Below are 17922 nucleotides of genomic sequence, written 5' to 3' on the forward strand. Positions count from 1 at the left end.
GGCAAAGAACTATCACTAGTAATAAGGAAAAAGCAGAAGTTATAGCAAAAATATTCGTCAAGGTGCATAGTTCAGGAAATTTAAATAATGAGGAAAAGAGAGGAAGGAAAGAAACAGTTGGAAAATATCAGTATGTGTTTGGCAATGAGGATAGTGAGGGAGGGGAATTGGATGTATTGTTTACAAAGTCAGAACTCAACATGGCATTGAGGAAAGCAGGTAAGACATCGCCAGGGAGAGATAAAATCTGTTATTCTATGTTGGACAACTTAAGTGATAAGGGGAAGGATGTTTTGTTAAATCTTTATAATAAAGTATGGATAGAGGGATGTATTCCTAGAGCATGGAAGGAGTCTATAATTGTTCCTATTAGGAAACCTGGGAAGGATCCCCAAATAGCAAATAATTATAGACCTATTGCGTTAACGTCCCAGATGGGAAAAACTATGGAGAGAATGATAAATGACAGGCTTAAGTATTGGATAGAAACAAAAGGATTGATGCAAAATTATCAAAGTGGATTCAGGAAAGGTAGAAGTACCATGGATCCTATTGTATGCCTTGAAGATATAATAAGGAAGGCTCAGGTGAATAAAGAATCTGTAGTGGTAGTGTTTTTTGATATCGAAAAAGCATACGATATGTTGTGGAAAGAAGGCATGCTGATTAAACTAAAACTATTGGGAATTAAGGGAAAGATGTTTAGGTGGATGGAAGGGTTTTTATCTGATAGAGTAATTCAAATTAAAATAAATGGGAAAGTAAGTGAAAGTTACAGTGTGGAAAATGGTGTTCCACAAGGGAGCATTATCAGTCCACTTTTATTTTCAATCATGATTGATGATGTTTTTAAGGATGTACAAAATTCAGTCGGGGTAGCATTGTTTGCAGACGATGGAGCAATGTGGAAAAAGGGAAGGAATATAGATTTTGTGGTGGATAAGATGCAACAAGCAGTAAATAGAGTCCAAGAGTGGGCTATTCAATGGGGGTTTAGAATCTCAATAGACAAAACAAAGACGTTATTTTTCTCTAGGAAGAAAATAGATTTGAATGTAAAAATCAAATTATCTGGAGTAGAATTAGAACGAGTGGAATTCTTTAAATATTTGGGAATTTGGTTCGACAAAAGACTAACTTGGACAATGCATATCCAGAAAATGATTGATAAATGTAAGAAAGTGTTGAATGTGATGAGATGCTTGCGTGGAGTAGAATGGGGAGCAAGCAGACCTGCGTTGAAAGCTATTTATTCAGGGATGTTCAGGTCGGTATTTGATTATGGGTGTATAGTGTATGGATCTGCTGCCAAAACTTTATTAAAGAAACTAGATGTAATCCAGAACCAAGGTTTGAGGTTATGCTGTGGGGCATTTAAGACCTCGTCAGTGGCAGCAATCCAGGTAGAGATGGGGGAGATGCCGCTACATCTAAGAAGAGACCAGCTATCTCTTGTGTATTGGGCAAATCTGAGAGGTCATACTGAAAAACATATGAGTCAGACAGTTTTATGGGAATGTCAAGAGAGAGAGAATAATCTAATCAAAAGTTTTGGATGGACAATAAGGCAGAAGATATACAATTGGAATTAGTACATTAAAGATAAGCCCTACAGTGGTATTTCCAGTTGTACCTCCTTGGCTGCTGTCGGAAGTTCCAGTTGACTTAGGATTATTGGAGGAAAAGGAGGTTAATGGAGTGGATCGTTGCAGGACTCAGAATTACATAAATAGTAAATATAAAGAAGGAATTATTTTATATACTGATGCATCAAAGCAGAAAGATAAGAAAATGGGAATTGCTTATGTTATCCCTAAATTAAATATTGAATATGCTAAAAGAATTAATGATGATTTAGCAGTATATACAGCAGAAATGGTGGCAATATGGATGGCAATGATGTGGATAGAGAGCAATAAACCTAAGCAAGTTGTGATTGCGTCAGACTCCAGTTCAGCATTAATAAGTCTCAAGCATTGTCACTCTGAGTCTAGACAGGATATAGTGTTTGAAATAATCCATTTAGCTAACAATCTTCTAAAGTCTGGTATTAGTACTACATTTATATGGGTGCCAGCTCATATAGGTGTAGGAGGTAATGAGTTGGCAGACAAATGTGCGAAGAAAGCAGCAGAGAATTCTTTTATAGAGATGGATATTAAATACAGTAAAGCTGAAGTTAAAAGTATAATTAAAACTAAAATTAATGAAAAATGGCAGTTTCTTTGGGACAATGAACAAAATGGGAGATACTTGTATAGTATTCAAGGAAAAGTGGGAAAGAGCAGGAATACATACAGAAAAAGGCGCGAAGAAGATGTGGTGTCTAGAATAAGATTAGGACATACAGGTTTAAATAGAACGTTATTTATAATGAATAAGCATGTTGATGGAAAATGTGAATATTGCAATAGTCAAGAGACAGTAGAACATGTAATTATGAATTGTCCTAAATACCATCAAGCTAGACAAAGATTGTTATCACAACTAGGTGAGAATCAGATTTCCCTAAATGTACATGATATAATGCAAAGAGAGTCTGGAGAAATGTGTTTTAATTTTTTGTTTTCTTTTTTAAAGACAACTGGGTTAATTAAAAGAATATAAAAAGGTTAGTCTGATTCGTTTACAGTGTAGGAGTCTGACTCATTGATCCACACTCCAGTCCAGATGGTGGCGGTAATGCACCAAAAAGCTGGTTGCCAACCGCCATAGAAAGAGAAGAAGAAGAAGAAGAAGAAGACTTCAACTCTCTCAGTTGAAATCAACGGGGTCGCTGTGTCCATTTCTTTTACTGTCTATGGTTCACACACGCAATCAGGAACCATTATATTAAATGTCAAAGTAAATAATGCGTTCAGTTATTTATACTGCCTCGAAGTTTTCTGCAGCCTTTCTCTGTTCGCAGTCATCTCGGAAAAGCAAGTCTTTCATTTCAGCTGCTGCCTTTCATTTGAGAAAAATGGTGCACTACCTAACAGAGCAGAGGGGACGACCCGACTCAACTGACTACAGGATTTATTTTAGTAAGTTTGCCCTTCTCATCTTTAAATGTAATTAATAAAAAACGAAGACTATAAGCCCCTCACTCCTCTCAAATAAAATGATTTGTGCTGACACAGTGTGTTACCTCGCTGCAAATTTGTGAGCGCCGACGGTGGGAGATTGTCAAAGACGTAACATGCACGCATTCCGGTTTAGGTTACACTCAACTTCATTGAAAGGCAAACTATTAAACTCTTCTAATTCCTTTTTTTGCACTGTATGCTTTCTACACCTCGTCTAGCAACGCCCATGGTCTATCTCTTTGTATCAAACACTATGAGGGAGAGGAACCTTATTTAAATACAACCAGTCTGATACCTTGAGATAAATTGAATTTTGACGACTGATACAGGTTGTAACATTTGCTTTGCAGAAACTTCCGATGGAAAATACATATCCCCTTTCCATGACATTCCTCTGTGTGTTGCTGATGAACAGGTTGTTTTTTTGTGATGTCTACTTCAAATCAGTGATATTAGGTCAGGTGATAGCCTAATAAATAATTAGTCCAGTAACCTAATTTTTTCAAGATAACTGGCACAATTCTTACTCAGTCTATTTTCTAATGACATAATGCTTCTTATTTATCAGGAATGTGGCGTGCCATCAAAGAAATTAAAAACGAATGAGGTAACCAATCAGCATAAGCATTTTGGGATCTTATTGTTGCAAAACAGATTGTGTTTAATGCAGTGGTTCTCAATTCTGGTCCTGGGGACCCACATCTCTGCACAATTTATGTCTCCTTTATCTGACACACCCTGTTCAGTTTATAGAGGTCTTTCCTAACGCACTGATGATCTTAATCAGGTGTGTTAAATGAGAGAGACATACAAACTGTGCAGAGCAGTGGGTCCCCAGGACCAGGATTGAGAACCACTGATTTAATGTAATAATGTTGGTTTGTCTTTAACAGATTTTGTTTAATATGGTCGTAGAAGTTCCTCGTTGGTCAAATGCCAAGTTGGAGGTAAGTAAATTTTTCAACATTAAAAACTGTTAAGTCCCCACAACCCCACTGTCCCTCTGTGGTCCTTGTGTCTGACTGTGGCTAGGATGACCAGTATCTCTCCATTTCTTAATTTCTTTCAGGCATTTCTTTGCCTGATTTGGCCAATTATTTGGAAAGTTAATTTATTTTATTGAACAAACACATTAAATGTAACACTTAAATTAGATTGATAGAATCTATCAGTAGAAAAACAAATCTTTTAGATGCAGTATTGTATGTTTTTATATTGTGCTTATGAGCAATACAATAGTATGTTATTTTTAGCACAGAATTTTCATAATTTCCTTTACCCGCAGATAGCAACAAAGGAACCATTAAACCCGATCAAGCAAGATGTGAAGAAAGGCAAGCTACGATATGTAGCTAACATTTTTCCGCACAAAGGTTACATTTGGAACTATGGTGCACTTCCACAGGTGATGTCCTGGTTTTGATTATTGCTATGAATTTCCATAAGATCTGTCTGCAGTCTGATTTGAAAAATCAATGTTTTTGTTTCGTCATCGTAATTGTTGTAATATTTTTGTATTACTAATCCTCTACACATTTTAATACAAACATAATACCTTTTTTTAACATATATATATATATATATATATATATATATATATATATATAGACATGGGAAGATCCCAACCACACTGACAAGGAAACCAGGTGCTGTGGAGACAATGACCCCATAGACGTGTGTGAGATTAGCTCCAAGGTGGGTGGAACTTCATAGTTAATTATAATAATACTCTTGCAAAAGCATTTAAACCATTAAGCAGTTTTGTAGTTTACAAAATTACAAATCCTATATTTTAAATATATATATATATATATATATATATATATATATATATATATATAGTAAGGAACCTAGCTATATGAAATATTAATAATCAATAATAACTTGTTATTATTAATCATGAATATTTGGGTCAGTTAATTGGATTAACTTGATGTGGCTGAATTAATATTAGAATCAATTAATCAGTTCGTCCAACGAACTATTTTGATTATTAATTTATTCTAAGAAAAGGGTATCTTCCATGGCCACAGAAGAATAATTATTTCTTAGCATGTACAGCACTTTGAGCAAGTAGCAAAAACCGCGATCGTGAAAGTGACTTTGTATTGCATACAAAACAGAACCAAATACATATTATGTACAAGTTTTATTAACTAAATATAGATATTTATACGAATAAATAAACTAAACAACATACACACATGAATACATAAATAGGTGAGTGATAGAACGAAACCGAAAACGGAACTATTGAGAAGTTCCATGTAACTATATGAGAAGAACATCAGCATTTCATTTTCAAAGCATAAAATCAAAAGTATACTTGCATGCCTGGGTAGCGTACACTATTATCAAAGTTGTTGAAAACTGAAGTTGTTATTGATTCTGCTGCTGTCAGATGTTGAAGTCTCAATCATTTTCTTCTTTGTTGGATGAAGAAGATATGATGAACTTGCATGATGGGTTAGAGTCGTTGTTACAAACTCCTGAGATTGTCCTTGGTTCTTTGTGAGAGAGTGTCCTCTCTCTTCCATGAGGCCGGATCTGGTTGGGTTCCAGGCCTGCTGGGAGGCCTCTGGGCCCCCATGGAGGGGGGGAGGGGGTTCCCCCGTATCACCTGAAACAATGTTTGCGGCAGGATGAAAACTACCAAGAGAGGGCGGTCACTGTTGCCTGCCTCTGATATAGCCTGAGAAAGAACCACCCCTAAGGTCCGAGAGGGGAACCGGCTCTTAGTTGATTTATGGTCTTTGCCCCCAGCGTGCTTAGACTGTTCATTCAAGCTCAAATAGACATAACAAATTCACATTGCATTCTAAGAGAAGGTGATGTACATCAAAGTGTGTGCCATTAAATGAGGATTAATTATGTAGGAAGCATGATACAGGTGAGGTTATATTGACCGTTGGGTGGTTGTGCAACCACATACACCCCAATCAAACATACCATGTTGTTATACATTATAGTACACGAGACAGTAAATCATCACAGTTTCTGTGAGGCATGTTCCTTCATAGATCAGAGTAATACCGCAAAGTTTATTTAATTAAAGATTGTCTCTCTCTCTCTTAAGCATGTGGCCACATTCCTTTTGAGGTCGTAAAAGTCTGTTATCAGTCTTAAAGTGTTCTGTAACCGGACACCCGGCGGACAAAGTAACTTCATTTTTGAGGTTAGTTTTGGGGGAGAGTTTCATTGACCTTTATATTCATTAAATACAATGAATATGAATAATTAGTGTGTGTCGGATTGGTCCAGACCCTACTATATATATATTTTTTTATTATACATTTTTATTCCATGTATTTTGGTGTTTTATTATTTAGCACAATAGATTCTTCTTTCTTTACCAACACAAATTGGTTATGGTTCTGATTACTTTTGTAACTCACTGTAAATCTGTGTCACAGGTGTGTGTACCAGGGCAGGTGATTCAGGTTAAAGTTCTTGGAATTCTGGCTTTGATAGATGAAGGAGAGACTGACTGGAAGGTAATAGCCATCAATATAGAGGACCCAGATGCATCAAGCCTTAACAGTGAGTATTTGTTTTTATACATCTATTTAGTAATTGCATTATCTACATTTATGAGTAATCTCAATTAGTGTATCATTAACAGGTATTGAGGATGTGAGAAAGATTAAGCCTGGTTATCTTGAGGCTACGGTGGATTGGTTGAAAAAATATAAAGTACCAGATGGAAAGCCTGAGAACAAGTTTGCATTCAATGGACAGTTTAAGGATAAGGTAGCGTATCATGGTAGATTTCTGATGGAGAAGTGTTAATCCATTTAATGATCAATCATCTAATGTTGATGTTAATATATTTTTAGGACTTTGCTATAGAAGTCATAAAATCAACACACAGCTTCTGGAAAGCATTAGTGATGAGAAAAAAGATGAAAGGTGATGAAATTGTTTGGTGAGATTTGATTTTTATACCAGATTGAAATGACAAAAGATTTTCTCCTTGTTAAAGATTTGGTAGTCATTTTGATGACCGTAATTATGATCTTTTTGCTTACTTTGATCTCACTTTTTAGTCAAAACACCTCCTTGTGCGATAGTCCATTGAAATGCAGTGATGCAGAGGCCAGTGCTGTGGTTCAAGCTGTGAGTATTTGTCTTTTAATATTGGCAAAATTTTTGTCATAATTTTGCCATTCCTTGAGAACACACAAGACAACTGCACATTTGCTTTTGTAGGCGGCAGAATATGGGGAACCCCTCGCAGTATCATCTGAAGGTAAAATTGTCTTTATATATTTTTATTACTTTTATTTATTTATCAAATTATATAACTTTAACTCGTTTCCATTTTTCAGTGGACAAATGGCACTTCTTTGCAAAGTAAAAGATCATTCACTCTTTGCAGTGATCTCACAAGAAGGTTGAAAAGGGCAGGCGATGCCTTTACATGGGTTTAGTAATGTCCATGGTACAAAGATTTGTATGTTTCATTATTTTATTTTTAAAACCTCTTTAAAACCTGTCTTTATTAGCACAAGGCATACACACTTACTTGTCATTCATTTGTTATCATATATGTAAGTACTTTTCTTGTATTTCACTATTCTTGCAGTAATATTGTTTGACATATTTCTGTACTTAATTACTCTTATTTTCATATTTCAAAATACACGTGTTTCAGTGCCAAAGCTCATGTTACCTTTCATACTTTAAAGGTTAAATAGTCAACAATTTCCACAACGTGAGGTTATTTTTTTAATTTTTTGTAAGCGACATCTAATGGTGAGGTTGTGAAAAGCAACCAAAAGAAGTTATGGTGGCCGCCAGGAAAATATGTCGTCGTCTGAGACAGCAGAGGGTAGCCAGTTAAGCAATGAGGTTTCTTGACACAGATAAATAAATTGTTTACTTAATTATTCAATAAAACAAAATGTTATTTTGAATATTATTGTTATTTGTACATAATTGTGTCAGAGTTTTTTTCGCTGACTTTAGCTACTTTCTTTGCACGAAGAACAACATTGTGACAAAACACTTTTGTCCGTTTACGGCTTGTGTAGATACATGACGGCACAAAATGGCGACTTGACATGTAAGGGGACCCATGGTGTATGTAGATAGAAACTGCTCATGTTTAGTTAATAAAAACAACGGTTCATTATGTAATGTCTTCATACACCACTGAAAAAATAGTTATGTATATGATATTGGATTTGTCAACAGATCCTCCTAAATATTACACAGTGCACCTTTAATTTTTTTTTTTCTTAAATTTCTGTTTATTTAATTGGGCTGACTTAGAAACTGATGTTTATCAATGACAGCATTTTATTGTTAATGGTTGCAATAAACCCTCTGGTTTAATGTCCGCATGAACCGAAAGTTGCAACCTTACTTCAGTATTGTGACGTATTTTCTAGGGGTATAACAGTTCTCATTAAAAAATCGATCCATACTGTTCTCCACCACCACAGTTCGGCACGCACTTGCAGTGCGGTTAGTCTCAAATCTGATAAGGCATTTATATTTGTTAGTTTGTTGGGGGGAAAAATGTGCAAAACAGGCCGCTAATGTATGCTTCCGTAGATTGATACGCTCCGCATGCGTTTCTCATGAGAGTAGCTGTCCTATCATCTGTATGTAAATCTATTGTTGACATCACAGTTCCAGCAACACAGTTGTTGGTGTGTTTGTTCAGCATGGCAAGCGAAGGAGACAAACCACTGATAGAGCTGCTGCATTTATGACATAAATCTCCTGTCTGGGAACATTCTGGCTACAGAAAAAACCGAACAAAATATTCACTTTTTGAAAACTTTGTTTGATGCGAGTGTCGTAATGTCTAATATGACTCTATTACGCCGTCATCACCCGGGTTTTGATAGCGTGCAGATGAGACTAAAACAGCACACATTGCCTTCTGTGTCATCCTTCCCATGGGTCATTTTGACCTAAAGTGAATAAAAATAAAAATGGTGTTCATCGAAGTGGTCCAAGACATTAGGACTTTTGTCGCACTTGAACTCGGAATGCACAAAAAATAAATTGACTGGGGTCAAGGAGTTTGTGGTTGAAATTCAAAAACCCTTTTTTCAAACAAAAATCAATTAGTAACAATGCAGATATGAAATGGTTCGATTTTAAGATTTACCATTCAGACCCCCCCATATCACAAATGCAACATACTGAAATTATAACAGAATGTTCTTGAAGCTGTAAGAACACTTCTTTTAATTCCGATTTAAAATAAGCATTTTCAAATTAATATTCAAGGTTTTACCAGTTTTAAAATTTGTTCCCTGCTGTCCACCTTACTAACTTGAATTATTACAATATCTGAAGCTTCAGTGTATATATAGAAAAACAAGAAAAATGCTCAAAATTACAACTAAAAACGCAAAAAAATTCAGACTTATAAAACCATGCGTAGGCCTACGCCAGAACCTGCACAGAATTCACTTTATAAATCCCAGTCAGCAGAAGATTGTGCACACATGTGTATCCTCCCCGAAATAACCATATATGGAGCTTACAACGCCTAGTTTTGCTATGCATATCATCATTTGCATATGATTATTCATCCACGTGATAACGTTTAACGGTACAAGACATTAGGAAGATGTGAAATGCGGATGTACCGTAACATTACATTATTAAAAATAATTTAGTAGCCTATCCTTGCCTTGTTTTTGAATAAATAAATAAAATAGTGTAAAATGCATTTCAGAGAAAGTTTTCTCAATCTTTTCCACTGGCCAAATAGTATTTTTAATTGATTTATATTTTTAATGGAAACATATGGAAACTTTAACCTTGTTGTGCATTATTTGCACAAAACTATTTTCTCAGACAATCTGATATTATCATAATAATTATCTATGTACAGTAGTTAAAACATTAAAACACAGCATGCCAGAGGAAAAGTGTTCAAAAGCATTGCATCCACAACAAATGTTTCTATTTATTGAATATAAGAAAATGTTGTAAGTCAGTAATGATTTCATGTAGTTTAAGTGCTCCATCAATGAGAATGGCATATTTAATCTAAATGTTTATATCAGAAGTAAAACCTCGTTTAAATAATTATTTTATTTATTTAAACTTATAGGAACCTGCACTGTATGATTCAGACTCATAATGAAGATTCACGGTTTTAGCCTACTTCATCTGCCGTTAGATAGGCTATATATGCGTCAGTTTCACTAAACAGCCCAACGCGCTCGCTGTCGCGGACATTTAAGAGGGGATGGATACATTCTACCAGAGGTGGGAGTAAGTCACACATGTGCAAGTCTCAAGTCTTAACCTTCGAGTCTCAAGCAAGTCCAAGTACATTTTTTATAAAGGCAAGTCAAGTCAAGTCACTGCCTTATTTCAAGCAAGTCAAGTCAAGTCGTAGCTTGGGTCACAAGTCACTGGCAAGTCATACAAACGTTTGACGATTTCACTGAATTTATATATTAAAATAAGTTAAAACTACAGAAGTTGTGGACTATGGTTTTATTTGCAACTTTATTTATTTTTTAATATATGCATTTCCACATATAGCTGAGTGGTTACTACAATAAAAATCTAAATGTAACTGAAATTAGGCCAACATTAAAGCATGAAAAAATAAATATGCCTCAAACATTGCAGAACACCATTAAAAGGTATTAAACAATTCACAATTCAAGTATAATTCCTATGCGACCAAAGGCATTCTTCAAACTAGCATCCCCTTAATACAAGTTATATATTTTTAATTATGAAGTTAGAACCGCCAATAGGTGGCGCCAAATTACCGTATTAATGTACGAGTCATAGAAGCATTCATTTAACTTATGTTCAAAACGGCAGATTCGTTCTGGAACTAAGCAACTAGGTCAATGAATCACAAATACGCATAACTCTTTCTGTGGCTTGTTTGGAACTATTGTCATTGGAGAAATCGAGCAAAAACAGAAAATATTTGCAATATTAGTTTATGTCTAAATGTCACATCACAATATTCACTCCACAATATTCACTCTTTGTTTACTGAACTGTTTTATAAAATCATTATCACATTTGCAATCGCTTCAATATTCTGGAAATATTTTTTTAATATCATATGTTATAATTATGAAAATAACTCATACTAGGGCATTTTTTCCACCACATTTTGAATTTTGGGTGCGATATTAATTCTGCTGGCATTTTGATAACATCTAATAGATGTAACCCCTGATAACATCTAACCCTGCTTTAAGAGAAACATAAAACACGACAAAACATTAACAGTTTTCTATGTTGTTTTTTGTCAATGGAAAGACCGACATATTTGGCTTTAAAGCATGATTTAAAAAGAAATGTTGCAAATGATATACAAAACATATGACATCATTAATTATCATTTGAATATTGACAACATTAAGCTACATTTGAAAACATAATTGTGTATAAAGAGGCATGCTGTTTTGACCAATATTCTCGATTTAAAGATAGTCAAATTAACTATAACAAACAGGTTAAACAAGCTATAGCTTTCTTTTAGACGTGGTGAATGAAGTTCGACTGTTCGAGGTTGTGATGGTCGTCCGATATCCCTTGCCAGTTATTATGCGTACAGCAAATCTTCTTGTATGAATATAGTCAATTTCTAGTGTTTATATCCAAAAAGAAACGATGCTGGGAGATGTTTTTGTATTTAGTGCGCTCACCGCGATGTATGTTTTTTCTGGGCTTGTGCAGTGTCACGCAATCGCGCAGAATCTGATGACTGGCGTCAATGGTTCCGTTGCTTTCATTTTGTTCATCAATTGATGTTGCGATGATAAATGTATATCAAGTCATTCTCGAGTCATACAGTTCATGTCAAGTCAAGTCTCAAGTCATTGGATCTCAAGTCAAAGTCAAGTCGAGTCATTTTCTTAATTTAGTCAAGCAAGTCTCAAGTCCTTAAATTTGCGACTCGAGTCTGACTCGAGTCAAGTCATGTGACTCGAGTCCCCCATCTCTGCATTCTACAGTATGTAGGCTATTCAATTTACATATCAAAACTAGTGTATGAAATGGCAAATCAGGGCTTGACATTAAGCCTTTTCATGTGCTGGTCCTTCGGAAAAGTAAATCTGTAAATCAACTTAATTAACTTAATCTGTAAAAAAAGTTGCTTGTCCGGATTTTTTTATTTTATTTATTTATTCTGTAGCAATATTCTCATCAGTTATCAATCAGCTTTGATATTTAAATCGGCATATTGTAACATCTGCACCTTTAAAGGGCATCTCCTCCCCCAATCTTTCATCTTTCATTTTAAATTCCTAAATTTGATCAATAAATTCAATTATTTAGAATAATAAGGGTTGTTATCATAGGTAGTGCGGATCAAATTAAATCATTTACACTGGAAAATTACAATTGCATAAAATAATGTTATGAAATTGATTTAAATATAGGCCTACAAATAAGAAACGTTGGAAAGAATGATACTACTTTTAAACATAACACTAAACCACCAGTAGGTGGTGGCAGGCGACCGTCTTAATGAGTGAGTCATTGATTCATTCAATCAAACGATTCATTCAAACGGCTGATTCATTAAAGAATGAGACAGATGTTTATGCAAGGGTCATTGAACCTTTGACTCAACCAATGCTGAATCATTCAGTAATGAAAACAGGTTGAGTGTTTCTGTGTGATGCGCCATGGTTCTGCTGTGATTTTTGTTTGGAACTATTTTCGCTGCTGAAACGGAACAAAAACAAAAATGTAAGTGAATTAATTTTAACTGTTTATTGAACTGTTGTAGGCTACTTGTAGGAAATCAGTGTCACATTTTCAATCGTGATGGTATTCAGGAAAAATAATTGAGGTTGCTTAACAAATGTTAAACATAAAAACTCCACATTTAGATTTTTATAGGCAGTATGTTCATTGAGAGTGTGTGTGCTGCGCTCATTTGTGTAGATTTCTCCTCGAGAGGCTGCGCGAGCGTCAAGTCAAGTCATCCTCATTTATATAGCGCTTTTAACAATGTAGATTGTTTCAAAGCAGCTTTACAGAGATAAACATATAGTTTAAGGTAACAGAGATTGGTTTGGTTTTATAGTGGCTCTTGAAAAATGTTTTTTCCAGCTAAAGTTAGTTTTGATTGATTCACTTCCGTCTAAATGATCATTTGTTATTAAATTAGGGGCCGCTAAGACGACACCGTTCTCTCTAAACAGACTTTAAACGTGAACCTGTGATAGACGCTGATGGCGTTCACATGGGCATTAAGAATTGATTCTATACTTATGTGCGTTTGAATATATGTGCGCAGGTTTGTAATTCCTTACAAACCATGCGTAAACAAACTACTTGTCTATAAATTTTGATGCAGAATTTTTATTTTATCTTATCACTTTGGGTAGGTACGCGAACCGAAAAATTCCACAACGCTTTATCTGTAGAGTGGTATAGGGATCCTCCATAGGGAGAGGCTAGTTGGCACTTCAGCACTGCATTGTCATCAGGTCCAGGCGAAAGTCCTTCGTCAGATCTGGAAACAGCCTGGATCCAGCAGGCTGCGGGAAAACCTCGGGATAAACAAAGACACTAAAATTAGAGTAGATGCAATTCTTCTTATGATGTAACGAGTACATCAGGATTTGAGGGAAGTGTTCCCAGTTCCGGCTGACCTAATCTAAGCAGCCTAATATTGAATTATAGAAGGCTATAGAGTGTTATGTGAATGCTAGGTCAAAGAGATGTGTTTTTAGTCTAGCTTTGAATTGACAGACTGTGTCTGCTTCCCGGACAATGTTAGGAAGATTGTTCCAAAGTTTTGGTGCTAAATAGGAAAAGGATCTACCGCCAGCAGTCGATTTATATATTCTAGGTATTATCAACTGGCCGGAGTTTTGAGATCGCAATAGACGTGAAGGACTATAATGCGTCAAGAGCTCGCTCAAGTACTGGGGAGCTAAACCATTTAGTGCTTTGTAAGTAATCAGCAATATTTTAAAATTTATACGATGTTTAATAGGGAGCCAGTTGACAGAACCGGGCTAATATGGTCGTACTTCCTGGTTCTGGTAAGAACTCTAGCGGCTGCGTTTTGAACTAGCTGTAGTTTGTTTATTAAGCGTGCAGGGCAACCACCCAGTAGAGCATTACAATAATCTAGCCTTGATTTCATGAACGCATTAACTAGTTGTTCCGCATTTGTCAATGAGAGCATATGACGTAATTTAGATATATTTTTAAGATGGAAAAATGCGGTTTTACAGACACTAGACACGTGACTTTCAAATTAAAGATTGGTATCAAAGAGCACACCCAGGTTCCTAACTGACGACGAAGACTTAACAGAGCAGCCATCAAGTGTTAGACGGTATTCTAGGTTATTACGTGTGGAAGTTTTTTGTCCAATAATTAGAATCTCTGTTTTTTCAGAAATTACTAGTCATCCAATTTTTGATATCAACTATGCATTCCGATAATTTTGTGAATTGTTGAGTTTCGTTAGGTTTGGAAGAAATATAGAGCTGAGTATCATCAGCATAACAGTGAAAGCTAATTCCATGTTTCCTAATGATATCTCCTAAAGGTAGCATGTACAGAGTGAACAGCAGCGGTCCTAGTACTGAGCCTTGTGGTACGCCATACCGAACTTGTGATCGATAAGACATCTCTTAATTTACTGCTACAAACTGATAGCGGTCAGATAAATATGATTTAAACCATGCTAATGCAATTCCACTAATGCCAACATAGTTTTCTAGTCTATTTAAGAGAATGTTGTGGTCAATGGTGTCAAATGCAGCACTAAGATCAAGTAACACTAATAGAGAGATACAACCACGATCGGATGATAAGAGCAAATCATTTGTGACTCTAATGAGAGCTGTCTCAGTGCTATGGTGCGGTCTAAATCCTGACTGGAAATCCTCGCAGATACCATTTCTTTTAAGAAAGGAACACAGTTGTGAGGATACTGCCTTTTCTAGTATCTTTGACAGAAAAGGTAGATTTGAGATCGGCCTGTAATTGACTAATTCTGTAGGATCAAGTTGCGTTTTTTTAACAAGTGGTTTAATCATAGCCAGCTTAAAGGTTTTTGGTACGTATCCTAGAGACAAAGATGAATTAATGATGTTAAGAAGAGGATCTATGACTTCTGGAAGCATCTCTTTCAGTAGTTTAGTCGGTATAGGGTCTAACATACATGTTGTCGATTTAGATGAATTAACGAGTTTGCAAAATTCTTCCTCTCCTATGGCAACAAATGAATCAAATTTTACCTCGGGGAGACTATAATGCACTCCCTGATGTGATGCTGTAGTAGACGGTTGCATAGTTATAATTTTGTCCCTAATATTATCAATCTTAAAAGTGAAGAAGTTCATAAAGTCATTACTGCTGTGTTTCTTGGAAACTTCTGGGCTTGAAGCTTTCTTTTTCGTTAGTGTAGCCACTTTTTCAAATAAATACCTTGCGTCAACAGCGCAACCTTACCGTCAGTAATACATTATCCACAATCAATCGCAACTTACAATAAATGTAATAAAATCAGAATCATTCTCCCGGTTTAGTGATTCCCTAGTTCCCTAGTTTTTTTATTGATGTTCTAATCAGGCTACTTGTCCGGTCGGGCAAGTAGGCTAAAATTCTCTTTTACTTGTCCCTTCAAAAAATCTACTTGTCCCTTAATGTTGAGTGGCTCAGTGGCTCAGTGGTTGTAGGTTGTCTACAAACCGAAAGGTTGGTGGTTCTATCCCCGGTTCCACCTGACCAAGTGTCGAGGTGTCCATGAGCAAGACACCTAACCCCAACTGCTCCCGATGAGCTGGATGGCGCCTTGCATGGCTGGCTCATGTGAGTGAGTGAGTGAATGGGTGAATGTGAGGCAATATGTAAAGTGCTTTGGTGGCCATTGGGTCAGTGAAAGCGCTATATAAATGCAGTCCATTTACCATTTACCAATCGTTGCACAGATGTAATGGAAAATGTAAATTTAAATACAGAAATGCAATGCCATTTTTCATATTTAATTGTCATTTTACATATTGCATTGTCATTTTGCATTCTCTTGAATAAAGTATTCAATAACAAATATATTTTTTAACAGTCACTTGTCGCCACTTAGTGGCAAAACAATGTAGGGAAGAGCTGGGTATGTTGTCACACTGTCTAACACTGAGCACCATACATCACAATGGTATAAATGTCATACCAAATGAAAGAAGGAAGTCTTGGGCACATATGTTGTATTCATAACATCTTCATATCTTATCTCATTATAAAGTTGTAGAGTGTAGAAAAGAGAGTGTGCACTTGAGACAATTTGCCCCATCGGGGGTTAAGTTGTCACACTAGATTATCTAAAAATACGAACACAACTACTTAATTATTAATGTTTATTTATTTTTTGTTATTTCAAACCAGAACTGGAAATATAAACAATTGTGCCTGGAGAACCTGGAAAAACAATTATTTAAATCCAAACAATGCACATTTTAATCAAAACACATTAACACTTTACTTTGAGCTTTAAACTCTAACGTTGTCTGGCTTGCACATAGATCCATGATAACTGAATGGAATGCTGCAGATAACTTGCTTAACTTAACATGTTTAACCTCTGAACAAGACAGATGCCCTGTATCTGACATCCCTTCCTCCCTTGCTTCCCTTTCTTTTGGAACAGGTTTTTGCTAGGTTGAGCCTTATTGTTTTCTATTTCTAGTTGCTGCTTCACTGGCATGTCAGTAAGAATTGCTGATTTGCGTCATTTTCTTCCTTTGCTGGCTGGTTTTCGGGGGCCAGCTTTTGAATATGGCCGGATGTCTTCTGGAGTAGGTAGCCTGCTGTCAGCAATAGCATTGCTGGGTAAGGGTGAGCTGGTGATAGCAGAAGCATAACTGGGCCTGGTAGGCAGGGCAGGGTTGGTGCTGGAGCCTAGCATGGCAGAGTTGGTGCTGGAGCCTGGCAGAGCAGAGTTAATGCTGGGGCCTGGCAGGGCATGGTTCTGAATGGGGGGGATCACAATAAGGCAAAATGATTGCGGAAGTTGACACGGGGGAAAATAAAGTATGGAGGTATACTATTCCCTGTGGCTGAGATGGCACAAGCCAGTGTGACAAGGGTTCCCCTTTAAGCTGAGGTCAGTGTCCCTACTTGTTTGAATCCACATCTTGCCACCAGTTTGTCTGGTTTATGTACAGTGGTGACCCCAGTTTCATCAACATTCCAAATGTCTCCTGGTCCAAACTCATATTTGCGTAACACATTCTCTAAGTTGGCAAAGAAAGCATTAACATTCTCTCTGTTGAAGCTACTTGCTACTTGGCTAGTAGCCTCTGGCTTTCTCAGAGACAGCGTTGTATGCTGCTTTAAGAAGCCTGTAAACCACTCTTTGCTGGCCTTTTTTTTTCCTGCCCACAAAGGCGCAAACTTAAGCTGGTGTGCCACAGCAAACTGGTAGGCAAGCTTTCTGACCCTCACTTAGCGACAGACCAAAATAAATGTCAGCTGACTTAGTAATATACTCAACAAGCTGCTTTTCCAAATCAGGTGAAAAAAATCTTCTGTGACTTTGTTTAACCAACTGTTGTTGTTGGCATGGCTGTCTGACTTTCAATTTCTTCTCTGGTAATCTTTTGACAATACCGAGTCAGAGTACGGTAATTTATGTCCAAATCCTTCGCTGTACTTCTGATTGATTTTTTTCTGCAACTTTACCTGCCTGACTGCCTTTAACATTATGACAGGTGGTGTACTGCCATGCTCTTTCGTTGGTAATTTCGAACCACCTTCCTTCCTTCCTTCCTTCCTTGCTTCCTCCAAAAACCTTATTGCAATTACAAATAAATTGGCCTACAATATCAAATATCACAATGTTTTTTGAGCATGTTCTATGTGTTTGTTTGTACAG

The 17922-nt window shown here is 36.3% G+C and overlaps 1 protein-coding gene across 4 annotated transcripts; it reads left to right on the forward strand.

Moving 5' to 3' along the window:
- Positions 1-2711: 2711 nt before the first annotated feature.
- Positions 2712-7984, forward strand: ppa2 (inorganic pyrophosphatase 2). 4 transcript variants are annotated; one of them, XR_013204812.1, is made up of 12 exons: positions 2712-3026; positions 3419-3483; positions 3637-3675; positions 3962-4015; positions 4354-4473; positions 4677-4763; positions 6482-6608; positions 6691-6818; positions 6905-6977; positions 7115-7184; positions 7278-7317; positions 7397-7984. XR_013204812.1 is itself a non-coding variant. In XM_077232306.1 (12 exons), the coding sequence occupies exons 1-12, from the start codon at positions 2852-2854 to the stop codon at positions 7423-7425; spliced, it is 1023 nt and encodes a 340-aa protein (XP_077088421.1). In that variant the 5' UTR covers positions 2712-2851; the 3' UTR covers positions 7426-7984. The 4 variants fall into 4 exon arrangements, 3 of the variants coding, with proteins under 3 accessions (XP_077088421.1, XP_077088423.1, XP_077088422.1); XM_077232306.1 differs by having other exon boundaries at positions 6905-6993; XM_077232308.1 differs by lacking the exon at positions 4677-4763 and having other exon boundaries at positions 2730-3026; positions 6905-6993.
- The last annotated feature ends 9938 nt before the right edge of the window (positions 7985-17922 follow it).

This window comes from Siphateles boraxobius, unplaced genomic scaffold (assembly GCF_051911475.1).
Source record: "Siphateles boraxobius isolate OS27281-9 unplaced genomic scaffold, OSU_SipBor_1 17, whole genome shotgun sequence".
In the NCBI taxonomy this organism is placed as follows: domain Eukaryota; kingdom Metazoa; phylum Chordata; class Actinopteri; order Cypriniformes; family Leuciscidae; genus Siphateles; species Siphateles boraxobius.